The sequence below is a fragment of the Lactuca sativa genome, chromosome 6 (assembly GCF_002870075.4).
Source record: "Lactuca sativa cultivar Salinas chromosome 6, Lsat_Salinas_v11, whole genome shotgun sequence".
NCBI classification, from domain to species: domain Eukaryota; kingdom Viridiplantae; phylum Streptophyta; class Magnoliopsida; order Asterales; family Asteraceae; genus Lactuca; species Lactuca sativa.
This window is the reverse complement of record NC_056628.2, coordinates 41,392,348-41,407,952: the sequence shown is the minus strand read 5'-3', so window position 1 is coordinate 41,407,952 and position 15,605 is coordinate 41,392,348. Positions and strand designations below refer to the sequence as shown.

At 37.0% G+C, this 15,605-nt stretch overlaps 1 protein-coding gene across 3 annotated transcripts; it reads right to left on the bottom strand.

The window, feature by feature from the left end:
* Positions 1–9,944: 9,944 nt before the first annotated feature.
* Positions 9,945–13,429, bottom strand: LOC111893114 (synaptotagmin-3). 3 transcript variants are annotated; one of them, XM_052764609.1, is made up of 13 exons: positions 13,127–13,429; positions 12,936–13,034; positions 12,798–12,848; positions 12,586–12,709; positions 12,390–12,508; positions 12,196–12,297; positions 12,029–12,103; positions 11,845–11,921; positions 11,495–11,744; positions 11,020–11,388; positions 10,805–10,942; positions 10,591–10,670; positions 10,081–10,216 (listed from the first exon to the last, which is right to left on the bottom strand). In XM_052764609.1, the coding sequence occupies exons 1-12, from the start codon at positions 13,235–13,237 to the stop codon at positions 10,620–10,622; spliced, it is 1,566 nt and encodes a 521-aa protein (XP_052620569.1). In that variant the 5' UTR covers positions 13,238–13,429; the 3' UTR covers positions 10,081–10,216; positions 10,591–10,619. The 3 variants fall into 3 exon arrangements, with proteins under 3 accessions (XP_042751636.1, XP_042751637.1, XP_052620569.1); XM_042895702.2 differs by lacking the exon at positions 10,591–10,670 and having other exon boundaries at positions 9,945–10,216; positions 13,127–13,409; XM_042895703.2 differs by lacking the exon at positions 10,591–10,670 and having other exon boundaries at positions 9,945–10,216; positions 12,936–13,020; positions 13,127–13,406.
* Between the last annotated feature and the right edge of the window lie 2,176 nt (positions 13,430–15,605).

Here is a 15,605-nt window from a genome sequence, read left to right as displayed (position 1 = left end):
CTTTTCTAGACAGTCATGTGGAACACTAGCAGGCTCGCCACCTGTAGGTGTTAATGAACTTGGGTGTTCATTCGTTGTACTCCACCCCCCTCATGGTTGCCTTATTTGACTTATATTGCTGAGGAACCCCCGAAGAATGTGTTGTCGCCCCGATTAAATATTCTTAGACTAGGTCCCTTATGTCAGATGTCTTAGGGATGTAAAGTGAGAATAACGGGATTGTGTAATTGGGTTATTGTTGGTTGGTGGAATTAAATATGATTATTTATTGTGGGTTGAAAACCCTATATGCTCACCAGGCTCCCAAGCCTGACCCACTCAGTTTTATTTGTATTACAGGAAGTGGCGCAAGGGCATAGGATGGATGAACCATCAAGTTGTTTTTTTTACAAGTCTGTATATGTTTATATTTGTTGAATGACTTGTAATGTTATCGTTTATGCTTTATGGTCTGTATCGGAACATGACATCCCGAGTTTTGATTATATAATGAAAATACATTTCTTTTATGAAATGCTTTGGTAAACATTTTTTTATCACGTTTTGTTTTTGGGAACAAATTCCGCAACTCTTTCAAATCAAAAGGATTTACTCTGAAATTATTTTAAAAGCATAAATGAAAATCGGTCTTTTCTGGCTGAGATTTTGGGGACGTCACAGTTGGTATCAGAGCATTAGTTTAAGCGAACTAGGAATTTGTAGGATTTCTAGACTTAAACTTAGAATGCTAAGTGGAATTTTGAGATGTGTGTCTATGATATTTTAGACACGAGCACTAGTTTATTTTAGGAAACTTGCCTAAAATGCTTTATGTGCTAAATGTTATATGTTGCCATATATGACATTATTTGTTCGGATCTATGGTCTGTTGCCGACCGGATCTAGAAACTTTATGTGTGTAGGATTCTAAGCATACGTCTACGATATTAGAACTAGCATGTAAACGTTTCGAAGTGACAAGGATGATTTGAATATCTATCGTGAATGAGGATCTAATTTCACCTTATTCGGTGTGTAGATCAAAAATGGTGAGAACAAGAAGTGGAGTTGGAAATGCTGATGAAAACAGGAATCAACCACCAGTGATTGAACAAATACCTGTCGTAGCAGCAGCACCTGAGCTGATAACCATGGCTGGTGTGCAAATGATGATTCAAACAATGTTGGATCGTCAAATGGAGGAGACTAGGCGGTTGCTTCAACATAATCGTGAAGAACTGTCAATTCGTGTAGAAGAGCCCGAATTAAATGAAGGGCACTCGGAAGGTGGAAACTTCAGTGGGTCGGTTGGTCAAGCCAACCCACCGATAGTTAGGCAAAACAACCATGATGGAAGGAATGATGGAATGGGATGCAAGTACAAGGACTTTCTAACTTGTAAACCATCGACCTTCAATGGAAAGGAGGATCCGATTGGAGTTATGGATTGGATCTCCGAAATGGAGTTAGCTTTCATGACTTGTGGCTGCAGAGGCAAGTTGCAGACTATCTATGCAGTGCGTCAGTTCCGAGGTGGAGCCGTTCGTTGGTGGAACACTCTAGGGAAGACTTTAAGCCCTAATGAGCCACTGCAATTGACGTGGGAAGAATTTTTGGTGCAGTTCAAACGCAAGTTCTGTTCGGCCCAAAATTTGTTGGAGTTGGAGAATAAGTTTTTGGCATTGACGAAAGGCAGCATGTCAGTTGATGAATACACCAATAACTTCATCGATAAGATGGAGTTTGCCTTGCGTATCGTCCCAGACGAGTTGACAAAGGTGGACCGGTATGCGAAGGGACTCCCATGGGAGTACGAGGTACCAGTACGTTAGGCACATACTCTAGAGGCAGCTATCTGGGCTGCCAAGTCTGTTGAGAACATGATTAAGGGGAGAACCACCGACAAGGTTGAGGTTGGTGAGAAGAGAAAGTTTGAGGGAACATCTGGTTCCGGTAAGAAAAACAAATTTTCGAAATCTGATTCGAAAAAGTTTGGTGGAGGAAAAGGAGGCGAAGCGAAATGGTGTGATAAGTGTAAGAAAAAGCACTTTGGGAAATGTAGTGAAGATGTAACCTGCTACAAGTGCGGAAAAATTGGGCATTTTGCCAATGAGTGTCCGAACAACAAAAGGATGTGTTTTGGTTGCAATGAAGAGGGGCACATTTTGAAAGACTGTCCGGAGAAGAAGGAGGCAGCTAAGCCCAACATTCCACCAAAGCCGAAGGCGAGAGCCTTCCAGATGACACTCGAAGCTGCGAAAGATGAAGCTGATGTCGCTTCAGGTACCTTTCTCGTAAACGAATTACCTGCTCAAATTTTGTTTGATTCTGGAGCCAACTACTCCTTTATTTCGCATGAGTTTGGTAGAAATCTAGCCTTGCCTGTTGATAGACTAGATAATGCTTTATTAGTCGAAGTTGCTAGTGGCAAGTTTGTACCTGTTAGCCATCGTATGAAAAACATCTTAATCGACCTTAATGGGAATAAGTTTCACGAGGAATTATTGCTTATCGAACTTAATGGTTTCGACATCGTTCTAGGAATGGATTGGCTTAGCGCCAATGATGCCGAAATTTTATGAAAGAAGAAGATAGTTAAAGTAAACCCGCCTGGGAAGGATTCATTTATGGTGTACGGGGACAAACGGTGAGTAAATTCTGGAATCATTTCCCTAATGAAAGCCAGGAAGTGTTTGACCAAGGGATGTACATCATATTTAGCATTCGTGATCGATGCTAAGAAGGAAAAGAAGGTGATACAGAGTATATCAGTGGTGTGTGATTATCCGGAAGTATTTCCCGAAGATATTCCTGGATTACCACCTGATAGACAAGTGGAGTTCAGAATTTACTTGTTACCAGGAACCACGCCAATAGCAAAAGCACCGTATCGATTAGCACCGACGAAGATGAAGGAGCTGATGATGCAACTTCAGGAGTTATTGGACAAAGGTTTCATTAGACCTAGTTCATCACCCTGGGGAGCTCTGGTGTTATTTGTGAAGAAGAAAGATGGAAGTATGAGAATGTGCATTGATTACAGAGAGCTGAACAAGGCAACAATAAAGAATAGATATCTGTTGCCAAGGATTGATGACCTATTTGATCAATTTCAAGGTTCGAGCTATTTCTCGAAGATCGATCTAAGGTGAGGATATCATCAGCTAAAAGTAAGAGAGCAAGATATCGAGAAGACTGCATTCAGAACTAGATATGGACACTACGAGTTCTTGGTTATGTCGTTTGGACTAACCAATGCTCCGGCAACATTCATGGATTTAATGAACAGGGTTTGTAATCCGTTCCTTGATAAATCCGTGATAGTGTTCATAGACGACATTCTGATTTACTCAAAAAGCCAAGAGGAGCATGGCAGACACTTACGAGAAGTGTTAGAAGTCTTGAAGAAGGAGAAGTTGTATGCAAAGTTCTCTAAGTGTGATTTTTGGATTCGTGAAGTCCAATTCTTGGGTCACGTGGTCAACCAAGAAGGGATAATGGTTGATTCAGCAAAGATTGAAGCTGTAATGAAGTGGGAGCAACCGAAAAGTCCCACGGAGATCCGAAGCTTTTTAGGATTAGCCGGATATTACCGAAGGTTTATCCAAGGGATTTCTTCGATTGCTACTCCATTAACAACTTTGACCCACAAAGGAGCTACTTATGCTTGGAGTGATAAGCATAAAGAAGCATTCGAGAAGCTAAAGAAGAAGATATGCGAGGCACCAATACTTTCTTTACCCGATGGAGTTGAAGACTTTGTTGTTTATAGCGATGCGTCTGGGGTTGGATTGGGTTGTGTTTTGACCCAAAGAGAAAAGGTGATAGCATATGCGTCTCGACAGCTGAAGGAGCATGAAAAGAATTACCCGACTCATGATTTGGAGTTGGCAGCGGTAGTTTTCGCTCTAAAAATATGGAGGCATTACCTCTATGGCACGAAGTGCAAACTTTTCACTGATCATAAGAGTCTCCAATATCTCTTTAATCATAAAGAATTGAATATGAGGCAATAACGCTGGCTAGAGTTACTCAAGGACTACGACTGTGAGATACTTTACCATCCCGATAAAGCTAATGTTGTTGCTGATGCTCTCAGTCGGAAAGTCAATCTTGAAAGGAAAAGGCCAAGAGCGTTGAGAATTGAAGTTGTCTCGACTATTTTGGAAAGTATAAAGAAAGCTCAAAGCGAAGCTTCTGAGAAGAATGACCGAAAGGAGGAACGTTTGGGAAAAACGTTGGTGTTCGGTGTAAATAGTCATGGACTGAAGGTGTTCCAAGATCGGATTTGGATACCTAAGACATGAGGAGTCATAGATCTTCTGATGGAAGAAGCTCACAAAACCATGTACTCGATTCATCCCGGTAGCACTAAAATGTATAGGGACCTAAAACCCTACTACTGGTGGCCGACGATGAAGCTTGATGTTGCAAAGTATGTGGCTGAGTGTGTGACTTGTGCGAGAGTAAAGACACAACATCAGAAACCGTACGAGAGTTTAGAATCATTGCCTGTGCCTATGGGTATGTGGGAAGACATTGCTATGGATTTTGTCACTAAACTGCCCAGAACAAAGAATGGTCACGACATGATTTGGGTGGTCGTTGATCGATTCACTAAGAGTGCGTATTTCATAGCAGCCAAGGAGAAATGGTCTATGGAGAAGCTTGCAAATTCTTACGTGAAGGAAATTGTGAGGCTTCACGGTGTTCCGTTAACGATTGTGTCGGATCGTGATAGCCGTTTCACCTCGAGGTTTTGGAAAAGTCTACAAGAGGAAATGGGTACCAAGTTATGTTTAAGTACAACTTACCATCCGCAGACTGATGGTCAGAGTGAAAGAATAATACAAACACTTGAAGATATGCTGAGAGCATGTACCTTGGAATTCCTAGGTAACTGGGATGAACATTTACCTTTGGTAGAATTTTCCTACAATAATAGTTTCCACTCGAGCATAAAGATGGCACCTTATCAAGCTTTGTACGGACAGAAGTGTCGTACACCGTCTTGTTGGCTTGAGGCTGGGGAAAAGCAGTTTATGGGACCCAAGATGGTCCATCAGACTACTGAGAAGTTGAAAGTGATCAGGGAAAGAATGTTAGCAGCTCAAGATCGTCAAAAGAGCTATGCTGACAAAAAGCGAAGGCCAATGACCTTCGAAGTTGGAGATTCGGTTTTGCTTAAAGTCTCGCCGTGGAAGGGACGTATAAGATTTGGTAAAAGGGGAAAGTTGAGTCCAAGGTTTATTGGACCGTTTAAAGTTCTTCAGAGGATTGGGAACCAAGCTTACAAGCTTGAACTACCAGAGGAACTGAATGGAATTCACAACACTTTTCATGTGTGTTATTTGAGGAAGTTCACGGGAGAAGTTCCTGATATAATTCCAATTTCTGAATTGAGAATTGATGAAAACAAGAGGTTAATTGAAGAACCAGAGGAAATTGTTGACCGAAAGACTAAGAAGCTTCGACGCAAGATGGTCGAATTAGTGCTTGTCCGTTGGAAACATTCGAATGGGCCAAATCTCACATGGGAAACGGAGAGTGACATGTTGAGTCGCTATCCGCATTTGTTTGTTGACGTGTGATTCCGGGGACGGAATCATCCTAAGGGGGAGAGAATTGTAACGCCTGCGTTTCCAGGCTAGGCATTTTCGTTGATGTAATAGTCTAGGTTAACCTTTGTAACCCATTTTGAAATAATAGAAGTGTATTATTTGAGTATTATGTGTTTTGTGCTTAATTGCTTAATTATGTGGTTTGATTAATTAAGAATAAAAATAAGCATCAAAATTTAAGTGTAAAATAAACTTAATATCTTTGGATAATGCTGTAGTAGTTGAAACGAGGTTTCTGAATATATAAAGAGCGCCAGAATCTGACTTCGTATGAGGAAGTTATGATTTTCTGAAGTTTCGACTTAGAGGTATGCAGTCCAAAATACTCGCTTTGAGATCGAGCGGTTTTTAGTCAAATCAATCTAAACGAGAATCGAAGATCTCATTGTTGGTATCGAAACGATGAAAAATTAGGCGAGAAAGGACGTCAAACGAAGAAGTTATGAATTTATAACGAAGTTTTTCTGTCCCGGCCTACTAAAAATAATTAATAAAAATAAAGTCAAAATTAGCCGACGGAGTCTAAACGAGAGTTGTAGAGCGTAGTCTCACCTACGCGTGGATATAAAGAACGTCGAAAACGGAGTTCGTATGAAGAAGATATGAATTTCCGAAGTTTATTAAATAATTTGTATTTAAATTTAATCTTTAATTCGGATGTATATCCGAAGGAGTCACCGATCTGATCCGAAGTACGCCCAGCGTACTAGCGTATGCCCAACGTACCGCGAAGCATGACGCACCTTGCACTCGAGTTCTTCGGATGACGCATGCTATGACGATTCGGACGCATACGCCCAGCGTACTCCGAGGCTCCAGCCTCCTATAAATAGGATGCGAGGGTTCCGGGTATTTTTGCTCATTTCTTCTCCTTTTTGTGCCGAAGCTCTGCGCGTAAACCCCCGAAGCCATCCCGACACCCCGGATCTCATATCCAAATTAAGAAGGAAGTTTCACGCTCCCGGGATCCCAAGAAGTGCGATTCCCGAGCCGAAGCTCTGCCCGCGAGAAGTTCGATTTTTGTAGAGATCTTCCAGATCTGCTGAGGATTACTACTTCAGTAAGCCATAGTGCTGTCCGATCATCTTCTGATCAAGTGAGTGTATACTACCTTTCATAAACACGATAATAATACAAGTATGGTTTGAGTGTATTAAGTATATTGTTGTTTATATGCGTGAGTGTGTGGTTACTTTCTTCTAACGCATAATTATAAAGTATTTTCTACGAAATACGTGTTATGTGTATATTTTGTGTTATATGTGTGAATGTATATTCACTCTCTACTATCTCATGGATCTGATTTGTTTTCTATGAAATACGTGTTATGTGTGTGTGCCTCATCTGTTATGTGGAATATGTATTGAATAAAGCATGCTATGCAGGTTTTTAAACTATGTATAAAAATATATATTTTTATCTACTAATATGTTGGGTAGAACATGGGTAAATAGTTGGTGTGTAATAAACAGATGAGAGGCCTCGTTGTTGTTTTAATTCAGTCATCTAGCGGAGTTTAGATGACGACCACAGACTTTTCTAGACAGTCATGTGGAACACTAGCAGGCTCGCCACCTGTAGGTGTTAATGAACTTGGGTGTTCATTCGCTGTACTCCATCCCCCTCATGGTTGCCTTATTTGACTTATATTGCTGAGGAACCCCCGAAGAATGTGTTGTTGCCCCGATTAAATATTCTTAGACTAGGTCCCTTATGTCAGATGTCTTAGGGATGTAAAGTGAGAATAACGGGAATGGGTAATTGGGTTATTGTTGGTTTGTGGAATTAAATATGATTATTTATTGTGGGTTGAAAACCCTATATGCTCACAGGCTCCCAAGCCTGACCCACTCAGTTTTATTTGTATTATAGGAAGTGGCGCAAGGGCATAGGATGGATGAACCATCAAGTTGTTTTGTTTACAAGTCTGTATATGTTTATATTTGTTGAATGACTTGTAATGTTATCGTTTATGCTTTATGGTCTGTATCGGAACATGACATCCCGAGTTTTGATTATATAATGAAAATACATTTCTTTTATGAAATGCTTTGGTAAACATTGTTTTATCATGTTTTGTTTTTGGCAACAAATTCCGCAACTCTTTCAAATCAAAAGGATTTACTCTGAAATTATTTTAAAAGCATAAATGAAAATCAGTCTTTTCTGGCCGAGATTTTGGGGATGTCACATTTATGGATTTGATGAATCGGGTATGGAGGCCGATGCTCGACCGATCCACCATTGTGTTTATTGATGAGATCTTGGTGTATTCCAAGACCAGAGAGCAGCATGGGGAGCACCTTCGAGAGCTTCTGGGGGTTTTGAGGCGAGAATAGCTTTATGCCAAGTTCTCGAAGTGAGAGTTTTGGTTACCAGTGGTCCAATTCCTTGGGCACCTCGTTAAACAAGATGGGATTTTGGTCGATCCGACCAAGATCGAGGTTGTGATGCAGTGGGAGGTTCCAAAATTTCCCTCAGAGATCAGGAGTTTCTTGGGTTTTGCAGGGTACTATCGGAGATTCATTCGGGACTTCTACAAGATTACGGTACCCATCACTAGTATTGCTTCATGCATCATTTAGAAGGTCTTAATGGAATAAGACCTTATGTTTAGCACTTATTGGACATGCAAGATTGAAAGGTCATAAAGTTGGAGAATTTATGACTCCCAGGAGGATTTTAGCCTTAGATCTGAATTATGGACGTAAAAGTTTAAGCCATTAAGCTCTTGATGGAGTTTGGGACATGTGAGCGTACGACCCGCATACGAGGTCAACCACCCCTGATGGTGGTCAACTGCGAGGCTGCGTGTACGCCCAATGTACCTCCAGAGTACCCCCGCATACGCACCCTGAGTTGAATCTATTGGGTTGACTCAGTTGACCTAGTTGGTTTGACCAGTTGACTTTTCCAAGTTTGACCAAGTTTGACCTTGAGGGTATTTTGAGTATTTTGGGATTTTGATAGAAATTGGTCATAGGTGGGAATAGGTGTCGATTAGAGAGCTGAGATTCGGAGTCAGGACCTCATCAGATTCTGTTCAGTTTGTGAGGTGAGTTTTCTTCACTGTACTTGCAGGTCGAAGGTACCAAGGCCAACCCTTTGGATTCGATATCTTATTATGTATGCTATTGTATTGTAGTGATCTGTTAGATTGGTATCCTGGCATATAGGATAATGCTATGCTTAGTGATCTGTAGATCTGTCTGACTGTCTGTAGAGTGTTATATGATTATTTGTTATATGTTCACATGTTTGGTTGGTGGTTGAGGCTTTACTGCTTTATGCATGAACCAACAGACTGGGGGGGGGGATTCCAACCCGATGATTGAGTGGGCCCGAGGGTGTTCCATCCCGAATATGACAAGACCCGTTGTGTATTTGCATTCCAGCCTAATGGTTGAGGGGCCTAGGGTATTACAACCCGATGGTTGACTGGACCCATAGTGTATTGGCATTTCAACCAGATTGTTGAAGGGCCTGGGGTATTCCAATTCGATGGTTGATTAGACCCGACATGCTTTTATCGTATATGTTATTTGTTTGTGTGTTGGTACTTTGGGGGATCTCACTAAGCATTGACTTATATTTTTGGGTTATGTTTCAGGTCTTTCAGATGACTGCGGGAAGGTGAAGGTGTGATCGTAGACCTCCTCATGTTTTGTCTTATGATTTAGGGAGACTATGATGTTAAAAATGTTTTGAAAACTATGTTTGTAAACATTTTGTGAATTTGGGTTGTTTTTAAAAAAGTTTAAATTTATCATGATTTTTCAAAGGGTTTTTTTGAGTTATAAAATTGTTTCAAATAATCAAGGGTTTCATGTTCGAAATCTCAAATGAATCTTCAAAATCTAAAAGGAAGCTTGGAATAAGAAGTTCCAAAATGTTTATGTGTTTATGTTTTAGATCTTAGAAGCCAATGAAGTCTAGAAAAAAATTGTCCTTTAAGAACTTCATTCGCCAGAAAAATCATATTTGGCCGGAGAAGATGACCGGATAATTCATAGCTTGCCAGAAACCGAAAAAACCTTCTATTACTGGTCATAATTGTATATTTTAAACAAAAAAACAAGTTTAATGCTTAACAAAGCACAAAAAAAAAGTTAAGTAGCCAAATATATATAAAGGGTATAGTTTGTTACCCTTTCAAGTCATTATCCCAAAAATAAATCTTTCAGCACACTACTATGCACTTACAACTCAGATATTTCTTTTCAAAAATAGGATATAATGTAAAAATCAAAAAATATTTATATTCAACTTTACATATCTATCTTGGCAAAAAGTATTTCTAAATGAAACGTTATAAGGAAGCCATTATCCTTCGATCTTAGTAAGTACGTGAATATATTTGGTACCTTGTAAATTACAACTTAAAACAATGTTCTTTACAACATGATTCCCTCTGCTACAACCATCCCCAATAGATAAAATCTTTCAAGAATTAAACAATCTTTGTAAAGCTAACTAAAACTATACCATTATGTCGCATTCCATTGTATATCGACATGTATCTCTCCATTTCGTGAGTTAATGAGATGGTACCTCTCATTGATACGATTGTTATAAACTACATCCACAAGATTGATATCCACGTGTCCCAATGCTTCCTGCATATATATATTAAATCATGTTACTTGAAAGATAAGCCAGATAAATCATAATGTCTACAAAGCAAGAAATGTGATACATAGTCTTGAACCTAACATCTCTTATATATTCTCACCTCCTAACTACTAGACCACTTATCTACAAGAGATATTAAATGATGGGTGTAGCTTTATGGAATTAGGCTGCATGGACCCCACTTAGAGGTTGTTCCACCTCATATTTTAGGAAAAAAGAATTATTTTTGAAAATTATATATTTAGTCCCACTAAATTATTTTTGACACCATTTTTACTATAAGGTTCAAAAAAACCTCATAAATTTAGATGTTTTTGTATTTTTTTTCTTTCATTATATTTTTGTATATAAGATGTACCTATGTTGGTTTTGGTTTTGGATCTTCCACTAACTGCATCTTAATCTGAAAAAATAAGTACACACCACCCTAGGCATGTCCTAGAAACCAGCCTCACAACCAGCATTAGAAAGGTAAATTAAAAGGTCCACAAGTCAAGAAGGAAGGTGATGTGCAAACTTGAACCATGTGACCTTTCTTATTGATTGCATCTAGTGTTTGAAAGATGGTTTACCTTTGATGACACAAATCTAAAGGCTCTATTCTTGCGTTTGCTTATCACTTCAATATGGATAGCCTCCTCTAATGGAGCTTCATCTAACATAAACTGAAAATCCTCATTCCAACTTGGATTCCGAGTTTTCTTCAATACCTATCATCAAAAGACCAACTCAAGAATCCCAACAAGCAATCTCAAGAAACTCAAGATAGCTACAACTCTCAACTCACCTTCGTTTTACGTTTTTCTCCTTTGAAAATGACTAAAGCAAAAGGATTATTATGGCGCTTTCCATCAAGATCTTTTGCCCCGATCACTGTCACCACAAGCAACCCCGCTCTATTCACATATGAACTCTCAAGTGTTTTAGGAATTGTTTCTTTTTTCATAAACAAGTCAATAGGTCCATTGAACCCCATGGTGTCTTCAACAAAAGGAACAAAGTTTAATTCCACCGTGATGCTTCCACGTGGCTTTTTATTGCGCGGATCATTTGGATTCATGTTTTTCACCAACTCCATTGTAAACTCCTTCTTTTCATGTGGTGTCAAAAGATTCAATGGGATAACTTGCATTCCTAACTTGTCATGCACCCCAACCTACGCGACCAAAACCATAACATTTTATGTCAAATTAAGCAAAACCCACATGGATCTTGATCTTGAAAAGTAGTAAAAAATTTATTTTTTGTTATAAAAATCACACCTTTTCCCAATCGTATATGCGTAGTTGAAGGACTTGACACTCGGGATCTTTTACAGTAAGTTTAAAGTCTTCATTCCACTCGGGGTTTAGATTTTTGAGCTTTACACTAGTTTTCTTGTAAGAAATCCTCTCTCCACTTAAACTTAAACGAACATATGGATCAGAAGTTCCAATTATATCCATCTTTTTGAGTTTGCGGGCCCGTATAACTTTCACATGTAGGATACCCACGGGTTTCTTGGCTGCACCACTATCCAAAATCATCACTACCAAATGTCAAACTTGATTTTCTTGAGAAAAAAAAAAAAGATTCAAAGAGTGCTATTATTGCAAACATGTAAAGAGCTTACATGGAAGCATCAAGAATTGGGACCTCCAAATTTTGAGGCCATAGATAAACACTAGATACTTGTTCATCGATTAGTCTCTATCATTTGTCCACATTCACAATGATTTAGCCAAACAACTTTATGATTTAATGAATTTTAAAAGTGATCGATAAAAAAAAGGTTAAAAAATGGAGAGAAAGAGAACCTGAACATAATTATGGACTCCAGGGATTGCCATTAGATCACCTCCCATTACTTTCAACCCAAAATCTACTTCAGGCTAAAAATACAAAACATAACCTTCATCATTGTTCCACAATTAAAAAAATACAAAAATAAAAACTAAGTAAATAATGTGTACAAAGTACAAACCTTCTCCATTAGAGAAACTTGTGCATTTGAAAAGCAAGGGAAGGTAGGCACAAATGGTTTCAACGTCACCCGAATTGCTGCAGTTATTTGTGTATCTATCAACTGACAAAAAGCAAGGGCATTAGATAAATCATATGCTCAATCTTGGAACTAAATTTATGTATATTATGACATAAAAACCAAACTTTTTTAACCTGAAATTTGATCGGAAAATATAATAACTTGAGAACCAAAGTTATATTGGGATTTCCTGCCCATTTAGCCATAAGATCAAAGACAAGATGGTTTTCATTCATTTCGTGTACTTTTATACCTGCAAAGTTTTTTAACAAAAAAAAAAGGCTTTGATTAAATTGCAAAGTGGTATAACATTTTCTTTAATAAACATACCTTGAACTACAGGAGGAAGAGTTCCAAGGGTAAGAGTTTCAAAATCTATGGATCTTAAATGAAACATGCCAATGTATTCAGAAAAGATAGGTTCTGATAAACTTTTAATCATGCCACATATTGCCTATATACAAGAATGAAATCAATATGAGATGGGTTAATTATAATATTTATAAATAAACAACCAACAAAAGATTCTTTAAAGTGTTCACCTTATCAATATAAGGCCACATATCACGAACAACATCGTTAAACCAATCAATCTGTAGAATCATAAAGAAACCATGTTGCAGTGTTTTTGAAAACATAAAGATGACGACAAGTAAGAATGTTTGAAATGTAATACTCACTCGTTCATAGTCTGGGTGCTTTACCCATAATGGAATTTCGGGTAGAATATCAACCAATGAGCTTCTGTCAAGCTCCTGAAGAGGCCTAATGAATGGAATCTGCAAACGTTTTTAGAAAACTATATAGAAACGAAATAAAACCATAACACAGCTTAAGAATTAACATTCATCAATCAAATCAAATCAGTCACCTTCACATCTGTAGATTCTGTGCTAATAAAGATGAGAAACCCAAGAAAAAGACCGACGGGAATTCCAAATACAAACCCGATAGTTCCCAATAAACTACCGATAAAGTTCATCTTCACACTATTTCATTTGGGTTATTGATGACAAGAACTCGATCTTGGTTTCTGAATCATATAAACATAATGTTTCAATGATTGAATCATTGGTGTCAAAGGGAGATAAACACAATGGAATTACGAAATCCTGAAAGCGATGATTAGATTGTATATGGCTTGCAAGATTGAATTTGATAGCGTTAACGTAATGAAGGAGTGTATGACGAAAACACACGATTAAACAAACAAAAATGGGCTTTTTGAAGCAATATAAAACAACAAGGGGGAATACTAAGAAGTTACATTTGCCTCCCTCAATGTTTAACATAATTTCACTTTTTGAACATTAAACAAAAAACATAATCTATACATCTAAATATTGCTTGTTGTTAAGGGAAAACATCCATGGGAAAAGCAACACTACGTAAAAGAGGGTCTAGAAGATCATTTGTTCACATTTCAATTTATTAAAAGATGATATTGAGAATCAGAGGAGGTAAATGACATGATAGTAAAATAGAGGGACGGTTTGTATAAATATTTTTTTAGATATGTTGTGCGAAATAAAATATGCTAACGTATGACAGAATATGCCCAAGACTTCTTCATATTGACTTTTCAACGCCTCCATAATAAGTCTAACCCAAAATTATCAACTGTTTCCTACTATTGAATTTTTAAATTTTCTTCAAAATGATTTTAAATACACACCTTTATAAACAAGTATTTTAATAATAATAATCAACTTAAATTTACTTTTGTAAAATGATCATTTTCTCCGGAATAGAACATTACGGAGTCAGTGTAGTTATTCCGAAGCTTTAGTCTGAAACAAGATTGTTCGTACATTCCGGAGTATCTCTGTCCAAAAGAAGAATCTATGTACGATTGTCAGATTAGTATTTTAAAGTGAAAATACGAAGTCATGGACACACATTTCAGACAATTATTCTGGATTATAAAACATCAATTTTCGTCCCCTATATATAAATGTTACCGCACGTAGTTAGACGATTACTTGTGATCATCCATAATTATCTCCTATAACTCATTCAAGATGAGCTTCTCAGAGAGTGATCACGAAGAAAGCTTTACCAAATTGTATGTTTACCTACAATACCTTAGGTGGACCAACCCTCACAGTTACACGAACATCAAAACTGATATGATGGATCGTTTCTAAGTCTATTTTGTGGCTATTGGTAGGGGTGTTCACGGTCCGGTTTTTTCGGTTTTTATATCAAACCGTAGCCAAACCGTTAGGAACGGTTTCTGTCCATCGTAAAACGAAGCCGAACCATTGAAAATCAAAACTGAACCAAACCGAACCATTACTAACGGTTTGGTTTCACGGTTTAGGCTTTATATATATATATATATATATATATATATATATATATATATATATATATATATATATATATATATATATATATATATATATATATATATATATATATATATATATAAAACGCTTGGTGAAGACGTGGTTGTCATGTATGTAAACTTATATGTAGAACTATATAAAAATATTTCGTTTTAATCAAATTAATTAAACATTTAATACAACATATTTACATATATAAATATATATACAAAAAACTCTTTAACAACCGAAGACATATTCTAAAACCCATACCATGTATACACATCTTATATTCAAAGTTTATAAACTGTGATATCATCTTGCCTGAAAAGCAAGTATCATTAGTTGGTAATTATGAAAAAGAAAAATCATAAATCAAATGAAACAACTCAACGTCTAAAATAATGTTCAGCACTTCACTGTTAGAAACGATGGAGCATAATAATAGTATAATACTATTTTTATTAATATAATGCTTCTTTTTACAAACGTTGGAGGTTTATCATATTAAGTATTACCACCTCCGTTCCAAATTAATTGTTTACATTTGACTTTTCAAGTCTTTATTCTTCAAATTTGACATTAAATATTTTTCTTTTTGATAGATAATATTTGATGCAAAATATATAAATGAATTGTATTTTAAATGTCTTTTCATTGTTATAAGTTTCATCAAATAATATATAACACAAATAAAAATATTTAAGGTCAAAGTTCAAGAAAAAAAACTTTAAAAGTCAAATGTGGACAATTAATTTGGGACGGAAGAAGTATGAGTTTAATTGATTTCATGTCCTCAATGGATGTATATGAATTTTTTATTTAAAACTATATCTTTTTATATAGTTCTTTATTTAAGGTTACATACATAACAACTGTATATTCATTTTTTCCATATAAAATTATATATAATTACATATAAAAAAATTAGTTTTTATATATAAATCCTACGGTCCGGTCCGGTTTTCTATGGATTGAAAATTTTGAAACCATAAGCCAAACCGTTTATTACGGTTTCGA

Coding starts and splice junctions, on each gene's coding strand:
- LOC111893114 (XM_042895702.2), bottom strand. CDS start 13,237: ATGAACTTTATCGGTAGTTTATTGGGAACTATCGGGTTTGTATTTGGA. Junction 11,922..12,028: donor GAGTCCATAATTATGTTCAG/GTTCTCTTTCTC, acceptor GACAAATGATAG/AGACTAATCGATGAACAAGT. Junction 10,943..11,019: donor GAGAAAAACGTAAAACGAAG/GTGAGTTGAGAG, acceptor TTTTGATGATAG/GTATTGAAGAAAACTCGGAA.